The following is a 19,263-nucleotide window of genomic DNA, read 5'->3' as shown; positions in this document are numbered from 1 at the left end:
AACCCTTGAGGTATTTGAAGAGGGCTCTCCTGTCTCCTCTCAGCCTCCTCTTTTCCAGGCTAAACATAACCAGCTCCTTCAAGCGCTCCTCATCAGGCTTCGTGTCCAGACTCTTGATCATCTTCATCGCCTTCCTCTGCTCACCTTCCAGATTGTCAACATCCAAGGGAAGTAATAGTGCCACTGTATTCTGCTCTGGTCAGACCACACCTGGAGTACTGTGTCCAGTTCTGGGCACCACAATTCAAGAAGGACACTGACAAACTGGAACGTGTCCAGAGGAGGGCAACCAAAATGGTCCAAGGCCTGGAAACGATGCCTTATGAGGAACGGCTAAGGGAGCTGGGCATGTTTAGCCTGGAGAAGAGGAGGTTAAGGGGTGATATGATAGCCATGTTCAAATATATAAAAGGATGTCACATAGAGGAGGGAGAAAGGTTGTTTTCTGCTGCTCCAGAGAAGCGGACACGGAGCAATGGATCCAAACTACAAGAAAGAAGATTCCACCTAAACATTAGGAAGAACTTCCTGACAGTAAGAGCTGTTTGACAGTGGAATTTGCTGCCAAGGAGTGTGGTGGAGTCTCCTACTTTGGAGGTCTTTAAGCAGAGGCTCGACAACCATATGTCAGGAGTGCTCTGATGGTGTTTCCTGCTTGGCAGGGGGTTGGACTCGATGGCCCTTGTGGTCTCTTCCAACTCTATGATTCTATGAACTCCTCGAAAGATTCCATCAACGGGCTCTCTGAAAATTTTTACATATCACTTGGGAAGACAGGCAAACTAAAGCCAGTGTACTGGAAGAAGCAAAGATCACCCGAGTTGAAGCAATGATCCACCAACATCTTGAAAGACCTACACTGGCTCCCAGGATGTTTCTGAGCACAATTCAAAGTGTTGGTGCTGACCTTGAAAGCCCTAAAAGGCCTCCATCCTGTATACCTGAAGGAGCGTCTTCACCCTCATCGTTCAGCCCAGACACTGAGGTCCAGCGCCAAGGGCCTTCTGGCAGTTCCCTCCCTGCGAGAAGCCAAGTTACAGGGAACCAGCCTGTCCTGTGGAATGCCCTCCCACCAGGTGTCAAGGAAATAAATTACCATCGGACTTTCAGAAGACATCTGAAGGCAGCTCTCTTTAGGGAAGCTTTTAAAATTTGATAAATCATTGTATTTTAATATTATGCTGGAAGCTGGGGAAACCCGGCCAGATGGGTGGGGTATAAAAATAATTTTTTATTACTACTACTACTACTACTACTATCATCTGAGTTTCTAATACCGCAACCCTGGTCTGGCCTTGGTTGAATTCTGTCCGTCGGGGGCAGAAAACGTTGACAGTGCTGGGGGGGGGAGGCGTGGAGCTCTTGTGCTCCAGCTTTCTGCCTCCTGTTCCTCTGACCCCTCCTTTCCCCCCCAGCCTCCCTCTCTAAGCCCCATTACTCACGCCGGGTGCCCATGAATGGTTTTGCAGCGGTTGCCATGGGGCCCCTCCAGACCCTTTTGTTTTTTGGGGGGATGGGGGCAGGGGCTGCCAGAATCCCTGAATTAACACGCAGGGCACCCGGAGGCCCTGTCTGGCCCTGGGGCTTGGCTTTTGGGAGTCAACCCGCCTTGGGGTCTCAAGTCCAAGCACCCCCCCCCCATTCTCTCCAGGAGTGGCTGCACTTCTAAGTGCCCCCCCTCTTGCCCCCGGGGTGTGTGATGCCCCTCCTGGGGTCCCCTTTTCCAATCCACAGCGGAGAGGGCCGTCGAAGGCTCCAGCCGCAATGGCTCATCATCATCCTCGTGTTTAATTTGTATGCCGTCTTTCTATCTTACAATACTCAAGGTGGTTTACAAGCTGAAGAAACCAAAAGTGTACATCTTATAACAATCCAATGCAATACAAAAATGTGATAATAAAACATAAGTTTAAAATAGGCAGTCTACATCAAAAAAGTAATATTCAACAGCGGAGAGGGTTCTTGAAGGCTCTGCCCTCCGCAGTCGGAAGCAACGGACGCCGTCGGGGGCGGGAAAGGGCCGGACCCCGGGGAGAGGGCTGCTCTCGCACTCGGATCCTTCATGTGGGGTTCCCATGATGGGCCTCTGGTGGGTCACTATGAGAAAAGGGTGCTGGGCCGGATAGGCCCCTTTGGGCCTGATCCTGCCCCAGTGCTTCCCATGCTCTCATGTCTTTTATTATTATTATTAAGTTTATTTTACAACACATACACAGTCGTAAAACTAAACATAAAAGTAACAATACACAATCAAAAAACAAAACAAAACAAACGAATACAAATAAAACATAATGACATACGGAAACTTACACAGATCAAATAGTCAACAATATATATATATATATTATTTCACTTCTTCTTTTCTTCCAATTGACTTCCTTCATCCTCAACACGGTTCTCTTTTCGGTTTTGGTAAACTGTTTCCTTCTTAGTTCATTATTACCCCATTTTCTTTCTGTTTTTCTTTCTGCTTTTAGCTTTTATACCAAAATACAGTGGTACCTCGGGTTACGTACTTAATTTGCTCCGGAGCTCCGTTCTTAACCTGAAACTGCTGTTCTTAACCTGAAGCACCACTTTAGCTAATGGGGCCTCATGCTGCTGCCACGCCACCCGAGCACGATTTCTGTTCTCATCCTGAAGCAAAGTTCTTAACCTGAAGCACTATTTCTGGGTTAGCGGAGTCTGTAACCTGAAGCGAATGTAACCCGAGGTACCACTGCGTCCCAATTATGATGTACCATAATTGGGACGCAGGTGGCGCTGTGGGTTAAACCACAGAGCCTAGAACTTGCCGATCAGAAGGTCGGCGGTTCGAATCCCCGCGACGGGGTGAGCTCCCGTTGCTCAGTCCCTGCTCCTGCCAACCTAGCAGTTCGAAAGCACTCTTAAGTGCAAGTAGATAAATAGGTACCACTCTGGCGGGAAGATAAACGGCGTTTCCGTGTGCTGCTGTGGTTCGCCAGAAGCAGCTTAGTCCTGCTGGCCACATGACCTGGAAGCTGTACACTGGCTCCCTCGGCCAATAAAGCAAGATGAGCGCCACAACCCCAGAGTTGGCCACGACTGGACCTAATGGTCAGGGGTCCCTTTACCTTTACCTAAAACATGCCATATTACTTATTACCGGGATTGATTAGAATAGAAATAGCATTTATGGGCAGTACATTCATCTTGTATTTGTATTTGGTTTGAGTAACAGTCTGGAGGCAGAATTAAACAGAATCAGACCTTGAAGGCCAGCACATGGGAAGCCACACAAAATTTATAATTGGCTATGTAATTGATTTGTGTTTGAATTGGTATTGCTATTTGGTATTAATATAATATGGTGCATATTGGATTTTTGTATAGTCGTACCTCGGGTTACAGATGCTTCGGGTTGCACGATTTCAGGTTGCGCACCGCGCCGAACCCAGAAGTACCGGAACGGTTACTTCCGGGTTTTGGTTCATGCGCAGAAGCGCTAAATCACGTTTTGCGCATGTGCAGAAGCGCCGATTGCAACCTGCACATGCACAGACGCACGGGTCACGGGTTCTGAACGCTGTGGGTTGCGAACGTGCCTCCCGCACGGATCACGTTCACAACCTGAGCGTCCACTGTAATTGGAAATAAATAAAAATTATTTAACTAAAAAAAGAAAAGATTGGTAGAGGTGGGTGGGGCCCCCAGAGGTCATGCATTCCAACCCACCGTGATGCACGAATTGCCGCTAACTGCCGTCCGTTCCTTTCTCCTCAGTGACTTCCTGATCCTCCCAGGCTTCATCGACTTCACGGCGGACGAGGTGGTGAGTTCGAGTTCCCCACGGGGCAGCGCCGTTTGCTGGGTGGGGCTGCCTGAGGGGTCCCAGGGGGCTGAGTCTTTCAGCTGCTCCCCTCTCCCCTTGGTGGGTGTTCATAGAATCATATAATCATAGAGTTGGAAGAGACCACAAGGGCCATCGAGTCCAACCCCCTGCCAAGCAGGAAACACCATCAGAGCACTCCTGACATATGGTTGTCAAGCCTCTGCTTAAAGACCTCCAAAGTAGGAGACTCCACCACACTCCTTGGCAGCAAATTCCACTGTCAAACAGCTCTTACTGTCAGGAAGTTCTTCCTAATGTTTAGGTGGAATCTTCTTTCTTGTAGTTTGGATCCATTGCTCCGTGTCCGCTTCTCTGGAGCAACAGAAAACAACCTTTCTCCCTCCTCGATGTGACATCCTTTTATATATTTGAACATGGCTATCATATCACCCCTTAACCTCCTCTTCTCCAGGCTAAACATGCTCAGCTCCCTTAGCCATTCCTCATAAGGCATCGTTTCCAGGCCTTTGACCATTTTGGTTGCCCTCCTCTGGACACGTTCCAGTTTGTCAGTGTCCTTCTTGAACTGTGGTGCCCAGAACTGGACACAGTACTCCAGGTGAGGTCTGACCAGAGCAGAGTACAGTGGCACTATTACTTCCCTTGATCTAGATGCTAGGTGTTGCAGGGGGGCTTTTCCCCAGCCGGTCACCTGAGACCCCCTGCCCCTTTATGAGCTGCAGAGCAGCACAAATATACAAGCCATTCGCTCCCCCCCTCTAAAGTCCCCGGCCATCCCTCTTCGCATGTGGGTCACGACACCCCCTAACCTTTCCCTTCCTTCCCAAAGAAATGAGCCCCCTGGTGTAGGTGTTGGGAATTATTTTGCTCTTCACTCGTTTGCAATATTTTTGTGATTTTACTATATGGTTTTCATGGAATCGTAGAGTTGGACGGGGCCCTCCAGGGGTCATCCAGCCCAACCCCCTCCAATGCAGGAATCTCCACTAAAGCATCCCTGGCAAAAGATGCCCATCCAAGCTCTGCTGGAAAACCTCCAGGGAAGGAGAGTCAGATGGCTCCTTTGTGATTAATAATAATAATAATAATAATAATAATAATAATAATATACCCTGTCCATCTGGCTGGGTTTCCCCAGCCACTCTGGGCGGCTCCCAACAGAATACTAAAAACTCGATAAAAATATTAAAAACTCGATAAAAATATTAAAAACTCGATAAAATTATTAAACAATATTTAATTTATTGTATTGTTTAATTAGTGTTTTTATGGAGCAGTCAAGTAATTTCGTTGTCCCCAAAGGGGGCAATGACAATAAAGATTATAAAAAAACATACAATACAAATATTAAAACACGATATTGTTGTACATTCTGTGATCCAGCGGTATATGTTATTTTTTTATATAAATAGGCAAACTTTCTTTTTCTAAAAAAAAAGCAGTAACAGGCTTCGAATACACCATAAAAGGGAGGTGGCTTACCTGGCCCCCGCAGGGTTTGCCTTGCGTTCTTGGGGACCCCGCCAGCCTCTCCCCACCTGACCTCCAGCTGTGCTGCCCAGGGCTGGGCCCTCAAAACATCTGGGAGGTGGTGCCGGTTTGGGGAGCGCTGGCGTGGCACAGCCTATGCGGGGGGGGGGCTGCTGGCCCTGCGGAGATAATCTCGTCAAGGCTAATTAGGCCAAATGGAGTCGGCGCCTAATCGGCCGGCCGGGACGGTGAAGGTCAGGCGGCCGGCCGAGGCGAGAAACGCTGGGGGTGGAGCCCTCTCCCTTGCGGTGCTACAGTTCCCAACGACCCCGGGAAACTAGGATTCTTTGCAAGGGACGAAGTGAGAGACGTCTCCAGGTGGGAATTCTTCAAGGAATATTTCAAAAGCAGTTGCTGCAATCTCAGTACAGCAGCCACCTTGGAATAACTTCGGTAGATACTATATGTTAAGAAAAATAGATTGGAACAGTCTTACTGAACAGGCAACCCTGTTCAGGGAAGTTTTTAACGTGTGACATTTTAATGTATTTTTAGTCTTTGTTTGTTGGAAGCCACTCAGAGTGGCTGGGGTACAAATAATAAATTATTATTATTATTATTATTATTATTATTATTATTATTATTATTATTACTCTTGTAATAATAAAACAGACAAGTTTAATCAATGAGTTTATTAATATGGGGGAAAATTGGAGGGGATGGGAAGTCATATGTCTATGGAGAAAATTTATCGTTTGAAAACACACACCCCTTTTTGTGTGTGATAGTTTTTTTGCACGCACCCACAGCATGCCCAAACTCGGCCCTCCAGATGTTTTGGGACTACAACTCCCATCATCCCTGACCACTGGTCCTGTTAGCTAGGGATGATGGGAGTTGTAGTCCCAAAACATCTGGAGGGCCGAATTTGGCCATGCCTGCCCATAAACTCATCCCCGGCGCATTCAAAAAGCATTATTCAGATCAGCGGTTCACACGACCTACTAAGGAGAATAACCACACAATTTTTTAAAAAAATGAGTTTCCCCTTTCTTCAAAGCCCAATGGAAACTATTTAGTGCAATGAATTTGACAGAACAGATTAACTTTATCCAGGGATATTGGTTTTTCAAAGTCAGAAAGTCATCGAAAACTTCAGGGAAGTTTTTAATGTGTGACATTTTGATGTATTTTTAATCTTTGTTGGAAGCCGCCCAGAGTGGCTGGGAAAACCCAGCCAGATGGACAGGGTACAAATAATAAATTATTATTATTATTATTATTATTATTATTATTATTATTATTATTATTATTGTCATTGACACCCCCTGCACCTCCCTGCCACCCCCATGCCTCTTGTCACCCCCCGCCTTCCAGGGGGCGAGAGCGCCCGCTTGGAGAACCTCTGGTGCCGAGTGTCGCCTGGCCCTCTTGTGTCTCTTTGGGGTTTGGGGGCGCCCTGGGGGTTGGGCCAGATGACCCTTGGGGTCTCTTCCATCCCTCCACCCCCCTCTCCCTCCTCCCCAGGACCTGACGTCAGCCTTGACCCGCAAGATCACCCTCAAGACGCCTCTCATCTCCTCCCCGATGGACACGGTGACCGAGTCGGACATGGCCATTGCGATGGCGGTGAGTGGCCGTCCCCAGAGAGGGAAGGGCCTCCCCGGGGGTGGGGGTGGCCCCCAGCTCTGTTTTCACAACTTCCCCCCAGCAAGAGCCCCGGGGAGGCAGTTTTGCCCCTGAGTCTGGGGCAGTGGGGTCCAAACTTTTTCCAAAGAGGGTCGGATTTGATGAAATGAAGGGCCAGCCAAAGTATTGAAATTGGTGACGTTTTAAGGATTTTACCCCAAAGTTGATTGTTGAGCTTTTGTTAAGTTGGTGAGGTTTATTTTAAGATTTTACCCCAGGAAATAAACTGCCACGGGGGGGGGGGCTGGATTAGACCAACCGGTGGGCTGGATTAGGCCCCCGAAACGGACTTTGAACATGCCTGGGGGCATTCGTACAGATTTACTGGTATGACGCCGTTAAAAGGAGGCTCCGCATGGGGAGAAAACAGCATTCGGATCTCTGGAGTGGGGTGGGGAATCTGGGGGGCTGGGGCCAGGGAGAATGCAGCCCCTGTGACTTTGCCCCCCCCCCCCGCTTGTCTCCCCCCTGCAGCTCATGGGCGGCATTGGGATCATCCATCACAACTGCACCCCGGAATTCCAGGCCAACGAGGTCCGGAAAGTCAAGGTGAGCGCCCGGATTTGGGGCTGGCGAAGGGCTCCGTATTGGGGTGGGGACAGAGCCGCGAGGCCGGCCCCGGGGTAGTTGCGGGGAGCAGGTCCACTCCTCCCCCCTGGCTGGCCGAAAAAGCAAGGAAGGGTTTGTAAGATGATGCCTGGCAGGGAGGAAGCGGGCAGCAGGGGAAAGTTTTTCTCGCGCTCTCTTTTTAAAATTAGGTTTTATAATTTTATATTCAAGACAATCATCATAAACACAATTTAAAAATTCACCAACCTCCTTTTCTGATTCTTTAAATATTTGCTGCTTCTGCTTATTTTGTTTACCTTGATTTTAAAAATCTTCCAACTAAATATTCTTACCATTTTATACTATATTTTTCCAAATTACACCTTATGTTTTTTTGGTTTCCCAATCATTGCTCCTTGACTTACACACTTCCCCCCTTAATTGTGTTTACTCAAACCCCGCTAGTGAGGGTTTCTTTACAGTATTCCTGTAAGCACATCGTAAACAGTTCCCAGTCTTCTAAAAAGTCTTTATTTTCCTTGCCTCTGAGTTTTCCCATAAGCTTCACCATTTTGGCGTAGTCCACAAGTTCCGCTTGCCATTCTTCTTTCACTGGCATCTTGCCATCCTCCCATTTCTGGCTAGTAAAATCCTAGCCACTCTCTTAAAACGCCAGAATTTGCAGGCTTCCGATGGATCTGAGTGCTGGAAGGTTCAGGGCAGGTAAAAGAAAGCCCTTTTTCGCGGAGCAGAGTTGATCTGCGGAACTCCTTGCTGAAGGATGGCTTTAAAAGAGGATAGGACACATTTATGGAGGATGTGAACTGTGTGTGAGACACATCCTGGAGGAAGGCAAGGTGGGCTTGCAGGTGTTTCCTGGTGCCACCCCAGTTTATCCCGGGGGGGGGGGGTCCCTGGCCTTGGATTCTCCTGGCACAGGAATTGGCAAGGTTTACAATACGATGTGATAATCTTTATTGTCATTGTCCCAAACAGAGCAATGAAATTGGGGGGGGGGATCCACATAAGACATTCAGAACCAACAAGCCTGCTACCCCAGCTATCCCAACCTGGTTAGCCCCCTAAAAACTCTGATACCCCATTTTTAAATACAATATACTCACATAAAGACTACCTTAAAGTAAAGGTAAAGGGACCCCGAACCATTAGGTCCAGTCATGACCGACTCTGGGGTTGCGGCGCTCATCTCATTTTATTGGCCAAGGGAGCCGGCATACAGCTTCTGGGTCATGTGGCCAGCAGGACTAAGCCGCTTCTGGCAAACCAGAGCAGCGCACGGAAACGCCGTTTACCTTCCCGCTGGAGCGGTACCTATTTATCTACTTGCACTGGCGTACTTTCGAACTGCTAGGTTGGCAGGAGCAGGGACCGAGCAACGGGAGCTCACCCTGTCGCGGGGATTCGAACCGCCGACCTTCTGATCAGCAAGTCCTATGCTCTGTGGTTTAGAGCACAGCACCACCCGCGTCTAAAGACTGCCTTACACTGCGTTTAAAACCAAAATTGGATTTGGATAGAAACTGTTTCTCAGACGGCTAATCCTAGTCTTTATAACCCTGGACCTTCTTCCAGAAGGCAGAAGCTGAAAGAGATCATTTCCAGGGTGCGCACTGTCCTGCGCTATCTCTGCAGCTTTCTTATGGCACCTGGAAGCGTAGATTTGATCCAAGGTGGGAAGAGGGCACCCAATTATTCTCTCCTCTCTCTGCAGAAATTTGAGCAGGGCTTCATCACGGACCCGGTGGTGTTGAGCCCTGCACACACGGTGGGCGACGTCTTTGAGGCCAAGATCCGGCACGGCTTCTCGGGTATTCCCGTCACCGAGACGGGCAAGATGGGCAGCAAGCTGGTGGGCATCGTCACCTCCCGGGACATCGACTTCCTTTCCGAGAAGGATTACAGCATCGCGCTCAGCGAGGTAGGACCCGGAGCGCCCGCCTCCCTTGGCAGCAGCCAAGACGAAAGGGAAGGAACGGGCATAGAGCTGGGAGGGAACCTCAGGGGTCATCCAGTCCGACCCTCTGCAATGTGGGTCTGGGGAAAAGAGGGCACAGCTGCCAAAAAAAGGCTCTCTCTTGAATTTCTGCCACTGCTGTTCACGTCGGCCTTGAATTCGTGGGGTGGTCTCCCGCCTCCGGTTCTACACCCAATTCAAATGCCACCCCTTGTGCCTTCCTCCATCCTCTGAGAAGATTCAGGAAAGAGAAAGAAAGTCTTTCTTCATAATATTAATATTAGAATAATAATTTATTATTTGTACCTCAGCCATCTGACTAGCCATTCTGGGTGGCTTCCCACAAAATATTAAAAACACAATAAAACATCAGGCATTAAAAACTTCCCCAAACAGGGCTGCCTTCAGATGTCTTCTAAAAGTCAGATAGCAGTTTATTTCCTTGACATCTAGTGGGAGGGCGTTCCACAGGGCAGGTGCCACCACTGAGAAGGCCCTCTGCCTGGTTCCCTGTAGTTTCATGTCTCGCAGTGAGGGAACCGCCAGAAGGCCCTTGGAGCTGGGCCTCATGATCCAGGCTGAGCGATGGGGGTGGAGACAGTCCCTCAGGTCTACTGGGCCAGGTTTCGGGCCTTCAAGGTCAACACCAACCCTTTGAATTGTGCTCAGAAACGTACTGGGAGCCAATGTATGTCTTTCAGGACGGGTGTTATGTGGTCTTGGCGGCCGCTCCCAGCCCCCAGTCTGGCTGCCACATTCTGGATTAGTTGCAGTGTGTTGGGAGATGCATTGGGAAATTTCTCAAACTATACCTGGAATGGAGGCATGGCACATAGTCCAATTGTGAAATTCCCTCCCACTTGAGGCCGTGAGGGCCACCAGCCGAGAGGCCTTGAGAGGAAGGTCAGGCATGATCACTTTGAACTGCTAGGTTGGCAGGAGCTTGGACCGAGCAACGGGAGCTCACCCCGTCATTGCGGGGATTCGAACCGCCAACCTTCGGATCGGCAAGCCCAAGAGGCTCAGTGGTTTAGATCACAGTGCCACCCGCATCCAGGAGGTCTAGAGGCACCCCTAAAATGCCCGGTCCCAGTTTTCCTGGGGTGGCCAAACTGGCTCTGTGTATGTGTCTGTGTGTGTTTGGGGCCAGTTCACCCGAGTCTGCCCCCTTTCCTGCCCCCCACGCAGGTCATGACGAAGCGCAATGACCTGGTGGTGGCCCCTGCCGGAGTCACGCTGAAAGAAGCCAACGAGATCCTTCAGAGGAGCAAAAAAGGTATGCGGGGGGTGGGGGGTAACCCTTTACCCCCATAGACCCCTAAGACTGGCGTTGCCCTACCCTCCTCAGTTGGAGCCGGTAATCTAGGCCGGTTCCGCTTCAGGAAGTAGAGCAGAACCTCCACCCCCTGGGGCAGTCTACCTTTGGATACTAGGTGGTGGGGAGCCAGAGTCAGGCCCACTTGCTGTTCTCCCCCCTGGTTGGCCGCTGCCAGAGCAGGGTGCTGGACGGGTTTTTTATATATAATATTTTTTATTAATTTTAACATATAAATTATAAAATGTACCACAAAACTTATCACTTATACAATCTTTTTGGACTTCCATCAGCACCTCTGATGATCCACTGTTTTCACCACTTCTTATGCATTTCTTAACTTTATATTGCCTTTACATCTCTTAACAAATCCTCCTCCCCCTTCTCCATTTTTACAATACTTCCAATAATACTCCTCACAAAGCTTCTTGCAACCCTACAAACGTCGTCTGTTCTTCACAATTACTTTTTAAATAGTCCGTAAATTTACTCCAGTCTTCCTTGAATTTCTGGTCTTGCCGGTTTCAAATCCTTCCTTTTAGTTTATCTAATTCTGCATAGTCCATTAACTTCACCCTCCATTCTTCAATCGTCGGTAACTCTTCCTGGTTCCATTTTTGGGCCAATAATATTCTTGCTGCTGTTATTGCATATAAAAAGAGCTTACATTCCTTTCTATTTATGTCACTCCCCACAACGCCCATTAAAAATCCTTCTTTATAAATGTATATTTCAACATTTTTTTCATTATATATCATCTCCCAGAAGCATTTCACCTTTTTACATTCCCACCACATGTGATAAAATGTTCCCTCTTTTTCTGGGTGCTGGGCGGTTTTGGGCCCGATCCAGCTGCCAGGCTCTCAGCCGCCCTGCCTCCCTCTGCCCTCCTCCGCGCAGGGAAGCTGCCAATCGTGAACGACGTGGACGAGCTGGTGGCCATCATCGCCCGCACGGACCTGAAGAAGAACCGTGACTACCCTCTGGCCTCCAAAGACTCCCGGAAGCAGCTGCTGTGCGGGGCGGCCATCGGCACCCGGGAAGACGACAAGTATCGCCTGGACCTCCTCATGCAAGCGGGCGTCGACGTGGTCGTGCTGGTGGGTGCCCGCATCGTCTGGCCGAAGGGCTGTGGCTCCGGGGGCAAGGATGGTCCTCTGTGCTGAATTCGCAGAGGCGCTTTTTCGGAAGGGCTAGCTCCCCCGTCCGCCAGCACCCCGGTTTTGCAACTGGAAAATAAAACGAGTACAGTGGCGCCTTGGTTCTCAAACGCCTTGGAGCCCAAACACTGCAAACCCGGAAGTCAGTGTTCCAGTTTGCGAACTTCATTTGGAAGCTGATCATGCTCCATTTTGAGTGCCACACTTAGGTTTTGAGTCGAAACAAAACAAATAAAATTAAATTAAAAAATTCCTTCCAACAGCACCTTAGAGACAAACAAAATTAGTTTTTGGTATGAGCTTTCGTGTGCATGCACACTTCTTCAGATAATTTCCATTTTGAGTGTTACGCTGAGGTCTGGCTCTTTTTGCTATTTATTTTGCGCTTTTTGTCTTTGCGGCTCTTTTTTGTTTTGTTTTTGCGACTGTGTGGAACCCAGTTCAGCTCCTGACAGACTGATTGTGTGACTGCAATACAATTGTTTATTGCTTTCATTTTATGGATCAATGGTCTTGTTAGATAGTAAAATTCATGTTCAACTGCTGTTTTGGGGGTTGTTTCTAAAAATCTGGAACGGATTAATCCATTTTGCATTGCTTCCTATGGGAAAGCACGCCTTGGTTTTGGAACGCTTTGGTTTTCGAACAGACTTCCGGAACGGATTACCATATATACTCGAGTATAAGCCAACCCGAATATAAGCCGAGGCACCAAATTTTAGCACAAAAAAACTGGGGAAATAAGCCGAGGGGGGCTTTTTCAGCATAAAAAATATGCTGAAAAATTTGGCTTATACTCGAGTATATACAGTAAGTTTGAGAACCAAGGTATTTCTGTAGCTGCCTTTGCAAATTGGTGGCAGCCTATGAAATGTTAATTATATGCACCTCCCAGGAGCTGGAGGGGGTGGGCCTGATTCTGTCCTCTCCCATTCAACCCCCACCACAACCCTGCGAGGTGGGCTGGGCGGAGGAAGGCAGCGTCTGGCCTCCGAGGCCCAGTGGGGATTCGAACCCTCGTAGAATCCTGGAACGGTAGAGTTTGGAGGGACCCCCAAAGGCCATCTAGACCAACCCCCCCGCAATGCGGGAATGTTAACAGGCTCCTCTCTTCTCTTTCCTTCCCTCCCCCCCATCTGCCAAAAAAAGGACTCATCTCAGGGAAACTCCGTCTATCAGATCGGCATGATCCACTACATCAAACACAAATACCCGGATCTCCAGGTCATTGGGGGCAATGGTGAGTATCTGGATGGCCTTGGCAGGGGGACAGGATCCCCCCCCCCGAACACTGTTCTCCCCCCCCCCCCCTTGGGGTGGTTGGGTGGGGAGTTTCAGCCAAGGTAATGAAGCCTGTTTTGTTTTGCTCGTTGGTCAAATTTCTGGAGGGGCAGGGGAAATAAAGGAGGAAATCGAAACACAGAGGTTCAGCTGCAGCCCTGTTTACTCGCGAGTAAGCCCCAGGGACCTCAGTGGGGTTTGCTTCTGAAAATAAGGATAATAATTTTATTTTTATTTTTTTATGGTTATACATTCAGATACATATTTTTTCCTTTTTCCCCCTTTTTTTCCAAAATCAGTAAAACTTTATTCTATTTCCATTCTTCGCCGTTAACAGAGAAATTGGAGAAAGCAGTGTTTGTTTTACAAAGATAATGCATTTCCCAGAGAAGAAAAACCCTAAATTGAGAATAGAGGTAACATGGGGGGGAAACCACAACACTGCCCTCTATTCAAAGAAAATAACTCCTGATCTTTTTGGTTACTTAGACCAATCATTATATTTTTTCATTCTTTACCATACCTTCCAAGTTATACAATATATGATATAAGCATCTCTTTTTAATTACATATTTTTACCTATGATTTCCCTCCACCTTAGCTCAGCTAAGGTATTATAAATATTGTTTGCACATCCCCCCCTTAACCATCTTTCCATATTTTATCCTTAACTTTACAAACTTCAGTCAACACATATTGTTACTATGGTTTCTGAACGACATTTCGTCATATATTCTTCCACACATTCCCATTCTTTCTTCAGTGTCAGGTCCGATTGGAATCTGATAGCGGCTAGAATACCAATAGCTAAAACTGGGAAAGGGGACATTGTCCCCTCAATAGTAGAGCAGCAAAACGAACCTTGTGGATTTATAGAGTGGGCCATATGTTTATTATTCCTATTCCCTAGCCGCTTCTGAGTGGACCTGCAAGTGTAGAGCTGGATAGGGACACCCCAAAGGCCATCTAGCCCAACCCCCCCAGCCGGCCAGGTATTTCACAGGTGCCTTTGCTTTCTTCCCTATTGGATGCACAGTGGTGACAGCAGCGCAGGCCAAGAACCTCATCGACGCTGGCGTGGACGCCCTCCGGGTGGGCATGGGCTGTGGCTCCATCTGCATCACACAGGAAGGTGAGTCCCGGCTGGGAGCGGGTTCGAAGGTTACCGGGAGAGGGAGGGAAGCTCCCAAAACGCTGCACCCTTTGAAAATATATTTTTCAAATGTATTTTTCGCTCTATAAGACGCACCTTTCCCCTCCTAAACAGTAAGGGGAAATGTGTGTGCGTCTTATGGAGCGAATGCAGGCTGCGCAGCTATCCCAGAAGCCAGAACAGCAAGAGGGATCGCTGCTTTCACTGCGCAGCGATCCCTCTTGCTCTTCTGGCTTCTGAGATTCAAAATATTTTTTCCCCTTGTTTTCCTCCTCCAAAAGCTAGGTGCGTCTTATGGTCTGGTCAAAATACTATCTTGGCTATCTATATTTACAATTTTGTCATCACCACAGCCATTTTAGTTGTAATGTTTAATATTTAATATTAACATTTAATGTTGTACTGTTTTAACACTTGATTGGGAGCTGCCCAGAGTGGCTGGGGAAACTCAGCCAGATGGGCGGGGTATGAATAATAAATTGTTGTTGTTGTTGTTGTTGTTGTTGTTGTTTTGCTTCAAAAAAACCGAAATATAATATAGATCGCCAAACCACCCCCCACCATGACTTCCTTTTCTGGTTTTTGGGCATATTATCTCTCCCTGCTTATTGGTTATTTCATATTCTTTAATTTTTTAAAAAATATATATATTATTATTCTCCTATCCTTTTAACGTGGTGTTTCTATTTCTGCATTTGTTTTGTTAATTGCAAGTGTTTAATCAAACCCCGCAAGCGAGTCCATTTCTTTATGTTGATTCTGCAGATAGGACATAAACGGTTCCCAGTCTTTCTTAAACTCTCTGTTGTCTTTGTCTCAAAGCCTTTCCATTCATTTTGCCATTTCCGCGTATTATTCCATCGCTTTCCCCTGCCATTCCTCTTTGGTTGGTATTTCAGCGCTCTTCCATCTTTGCGCTGGCAAGATCCTAGCCGCAGTTGTAGCACATACCAGCTAGACTGGTGAATGGGAGCGGCCACCAAGATCATATAACACCGGTCTTGAAAGACTTATATTGGCTCCCAGGACGTTTCCAAGCACAATTCAAAGTGTTGATGCTGACCTTGAAGGCCCTAAATGGCCTCGGTCCAGTATATCTGAAGGAGCGTCTCCTCTCCCAATAAATAAATTATTATTATTATTATTATTATTATTATTATTATTATTATTATTATTATTACATGAGCGGTTTTTTCTCCAGCTGGACCCTTTCTTCATAGCTCCATCCTGTAAGCCCCAGATCCTATTTCCGTTCCCAGGGGTAAGGCAATAAAAAGAGGCCACCTCTGAGCATATGCAGAGGGCAGTTCCTTCAAGGCCAAGCAGCCTCCTGGGATTTGGGGAGTCTCAGATGTTTCCCTTCCTGCTTCTCCCTTCCGCATAACCCGAGCTTGCTTCTTTCCTTCTCCCTCCCCGCCCCCTTCCCTTTCGTGTCGTGTCTCGGAAACAATACAACTAAATCACTATTTAAACCGCACACCCTGGCAGCTCAGAATTTCGGGGTTCTCCGGGAGGCTGGCCCCCTGGCAGTGACAGCCCCTCTTCCTTTTCTCTCTCCTGGCCAGTGATGGCGTGCGGCCGGCCCCAGGGGACAGCGGTCTATAAAGTGGCAGAGTACGCCCGCAGGTTCGGCGTACCGGTCATTGCCGACGGCGGGATCCAAACCGTGGGCCACGTGGTCAAGGCGCTTTCTTTAGGAGCCTCGACAGGTGAGCTGGGAATCCTGTCGCCATCACCATCACCATTAATAACATTATTATTATTATTAATAATAATAATAAAATGCATGCTGGTGATCTCTTCCTCCTCTGGCTGAGCAGCTAAGCAAGGAAGGAGTTGACGCCTCGCTCTGTGTCTCCGTCGCTGATGCTTGTTGATTTTTTATTTTTAACAATTCATAATAGAAAACTTAATGTAAATGGAAAAAAGAGGCAAAAACAGCTACAAAAGAGAAAGGGAAAGAGAAGAGAAGGAAGCAGGAAAGGAAAAAGAAGTCGTTAAAAAGAGGACTTCTGATTTTCCATCTGCCGGTTGTTTAAGACATTCAGTCTATGACAACATTCATCTTCTCTGCTATCTGTTAATTGATTTTTCTTTTACGTCCAGGTGTCTCAAAGGCATTCATTTCCTTTTCTCATGGAAAATCCAAGAGGGGTTCCCAAATTAGGTTTATTCTCGACAAATGTCAGGCATGTTTTGTCTTTAATGTCCCCTTGGCCCCCAGTGATTCCTACCCCCAGGCCTCCAGATTGGGAATTCGTAAATTCTCCCGTCCGTGTTAAAGTCTCTTCACTGCGTATCCCCAGAATATTCCGTTGTTCTTTTCTTGTTCTGTATCCTTGAATCTGTGCCATAGCTGTCAATGTTTCCCCTTTTTTAAAGTGAAATTCCCTTATTCCGAATAGGATTCCTCGCAAGGAAGGGGAAAAGTTGACAGCTATGATCCGTGCCCTGCTCAGTCTATTCCAGTCCTGGTCCCTGTTGCATTCCCATCTCCCCTGGAGGTTTTTGAGCATGGACGGCCATCTGTCATGGATGCACTAGCTGAGAAGGGGGTCAGACTGGATGACCCTTGGTGGTCCCTTCCAGCCGTAGGACAGCACTGCCCACCAGTTTGTCCAGTCCTCTTTCTGAGCTGTCCTGGTTGGTGTCCCCACCGCCTCCTGCAGTGGGGAGTCCCCCAGCTCCGCCCTGTGCTTGGGCTCCCCCCATGCGCTCTGGCCCTGATCCCCCTTTCTCCCTCTCCCCCAGTGATGATGGGCTCCCTGCTGGCCGCCACCACGGAGGCCCCCGGCGAATACTTCTTTTCGGACGGGGTCCGGCTGAAGAAGTACCGGGGGATGGGCTCCCTCGACGCCATGGAGAAGAACAGCAGCAGCCAGAAGCGCTACTTCAGGTACGGAGCGGGGGCACCTGGGACAAGGGGCGGGCCGGAGGGGCGCACTCCTTCCTTGGCTTTGCGCAGGCCGGACACGGGCGCATGCAAAGGGGTAGCGGCTTCGCAACACATCATTGGACATTACATACCCTTTGAATTCCGATTCAGCTCATCGTACTTTTTATACCTTACTAATCTATACGCAAGGGACGCGGGTGGTGCTGTGGTCTATACTACTGAGCCTAGGGCTTACCAATCAGAAGCTCGGCGGTTCGAATCCCCGCAATGACGGGGTGAGCTCCCGTTGCTCGGTCCCTGCTCCTGCCAACCTAGCAGTTCAAAAGCACGTCAAAGTGCAAGTAGATAAATAGGTACCGCTCCGGCAGGAAGGTAAACGGCATTTCCGTGTGCTGCTCTGGTTCGCCAGAAGTGGCTTAGTCATGCTGGCCACATGACCCAGAAGCTGTACGCCGGCTCCCTCGGCCAATAAAGTGAGATGAGCACCGCAACCCCAGAGTCGGCCACGACTGGACCTAATGGTCAGGGGTCCCTTTACCTTTAATCTATACGCACTTCATTATTTATTATTCTTTTCTGTTACTTATCAAGATTTTTTTTTGCTTTTATAATTTCCTTAAACTTCAAGATTCAATCCAAATCTGTCAGGAGATTTGTGTTATCACAGTGCTTTCAAATATATTCTTTGAATATTGTCCAATCTTTACTGGCTTTCTGGTTAGAGTTTCCTCTTAGTCTCCCAGTCCTCTTCGCAAGTTCTAAATATTCCATCATCTTCGCTTGCCAGCCCGTTTTGGGGAGGATTAAGTCGCCTTCCCAGGTTTTTTGCTAATCCTTGCCCCTGCGGGTGCATACATAAAAAGGGTAGCTTTTTTTGTATATCAGTGGGCATCATGCCTAACGAAAAGGCTTCAGGTTTCGTTTTTTTAAAACGAGAATTTAAAGATCTTTTTGAGTTCATTATAAATTATGTGACCCAAATTTTTGCATAAGAATTAGTACAAAAGAGACCTCCAAGCATTCTCACAGGACCATAGAAGATCAGCGTACACAGTTGGGCCCGATGAGTATTTACTACTGTCCCCAACCCAACTCCTGCAGAAAGCCATCGAAATCAGATTTTAATTCTGTCCTGATTCGTTTCTAAGAGGTGATTTAATTATTGTTCGATTTTATACCAATGTTTATATTGGATGTTAGCCGCCCTGAGCCTAGTCTTGGCCGGGGAGTTCCAGATACAAATAAAAGTTATTATTATTTTTATTACTATATTTGTATATACTGCCCCATCCCCCACAGGTCTCAGGGCAGCTATAATGGCCGCCAGCGTGGCGTTGTGATGTGTTTGGGGTTTCCTTCCTGCATAACGCTTGGATTTGGCTAAAACCCCTGATACACAGAAGGGGGCAAGGCAGGGGTGCCCCCCCCCCTTGACTTTGGCCCTGGAAGGGCTGCTCAGAGATCTTAGGAGAGAACGATGGAAATAAGGATTTAATCAGAGACGTACAAACTAAGGGTGTTGGCTGACAATTCGGTGTCAGTTATGGAAAACCCACCACGAGGAGTAGGAGTCCTTATCGATAAATTAAACACTACAGTGGAACCTCTACTTAACGGACGTAATCCGTTCGGGAGCTCCGTCTGTAAGTCAATCCGGGTCGAGGCAGAAGCGCTGTTGTGTGCTGGCGCATTTGGCAGCAGTGCGCTTCGCATGCACGAATTGCGGCAAACCTGGTATTTACTTCCGCGTTTGCCGCTGTCGCAACTTGGATCAGGCCCAAGTAGAGGCGGTCATAAGTAGAGGCTCTACTGTACAGTCAGACCTCGGGTTACAAACGCTTCAGGTTGCGTGTTTTTGGTGGCACACCGCGCCGAACGCGGAAGTACCGGAATGGGTTACTTCCGGGTTTCGGTGCTCACGCATGCGCAGAAGCACTAAATCACGGTTTGCGCATGTGCAG

At 48.1% G+C, this 19,263-nt stretch overlaps 1 protein-coding gene across 7 annotated transcripts in view; it reads left to right on the top strand.

The window, feature by feature from the left end:
• The window catches only part of IMPDH1 (inosine monophosphate dehydrogenase 1), a 67,003-nt gene that overhangs the window by 37,541 nt on the left and 10,199 nt on the right, over nucleotides 1–19,263 (top strand). For 4 of the 7 annotated variants that reach the window (XM_083461217.1, XM_083461215.1, XM_083461220.1 and 1 more), the window contains exons 3-12: nucleotides 3,745–3,793; nucleotides 6,812–6,913; nucleotides 7,448–7,522; nucleotides 9,255–9,461; nucleotides 10,686–10,773; nucleotides 11,713–11,912; nucleotides 13,122–13,212; nucleotides 14,290–14,385; nucleotides 15,972–16,115; nucleotides 17,158–17,302. In XM_083461217.1, coding sequence (XP_083317343.1) covers nucleotides 3,745–3,793; nucleotides 6,812–6,913; nucleotides 7,448–7,522; nucleotides 9,255–9,461; nucleotides 10,686–10,773; nucleotides 11,713–11,912; nucleotides 13,122–13,212; nucleotides 14,290–14,385; nucleotides 15,972–16,115; nucleotides 17,158–17,302 — 1,197 coding nt within the window. Of the gene's footprint in view, nucleotides 1–3,744; nucleotides 3,794–6,811; nucleotides 6,914–7,447; nucleotides 7,523–9,254; nucleotides 9,462–10,685; nucleotides 10,774–11,712; nucleotides 11,913–13,121; nucleotides 13,214–14,281; nucleotides 14,386–15,971; nucleotides 16,116–17,157; nucleotides 17,303–19,263 lie in introns of all 7 variants that reach the window. The other 3 variants (XM_083461214.1, XM_083461216.1, XM_083461218.1) reach the window with 1 other exon arrangement.

Source organism: Podarcis liolepis (assembly GCF_965112155.1).
Source record: "Podarcis liolepis genome assembly, chromosome: 10".
In the NCBI taxonomy this organism is placed as follows: domain Eukaryota; kingdom Metazoa; phylum Chordata; class Lepidosauria; order Squamata; family Lacertidae; genus Podarcis; species Podarcis liolepis.
The sequence above is the reverse complement of the archived record's forward strand: the minus strand, read 5'-3'. Positions and strand labels throughout refer to the sequence as shown.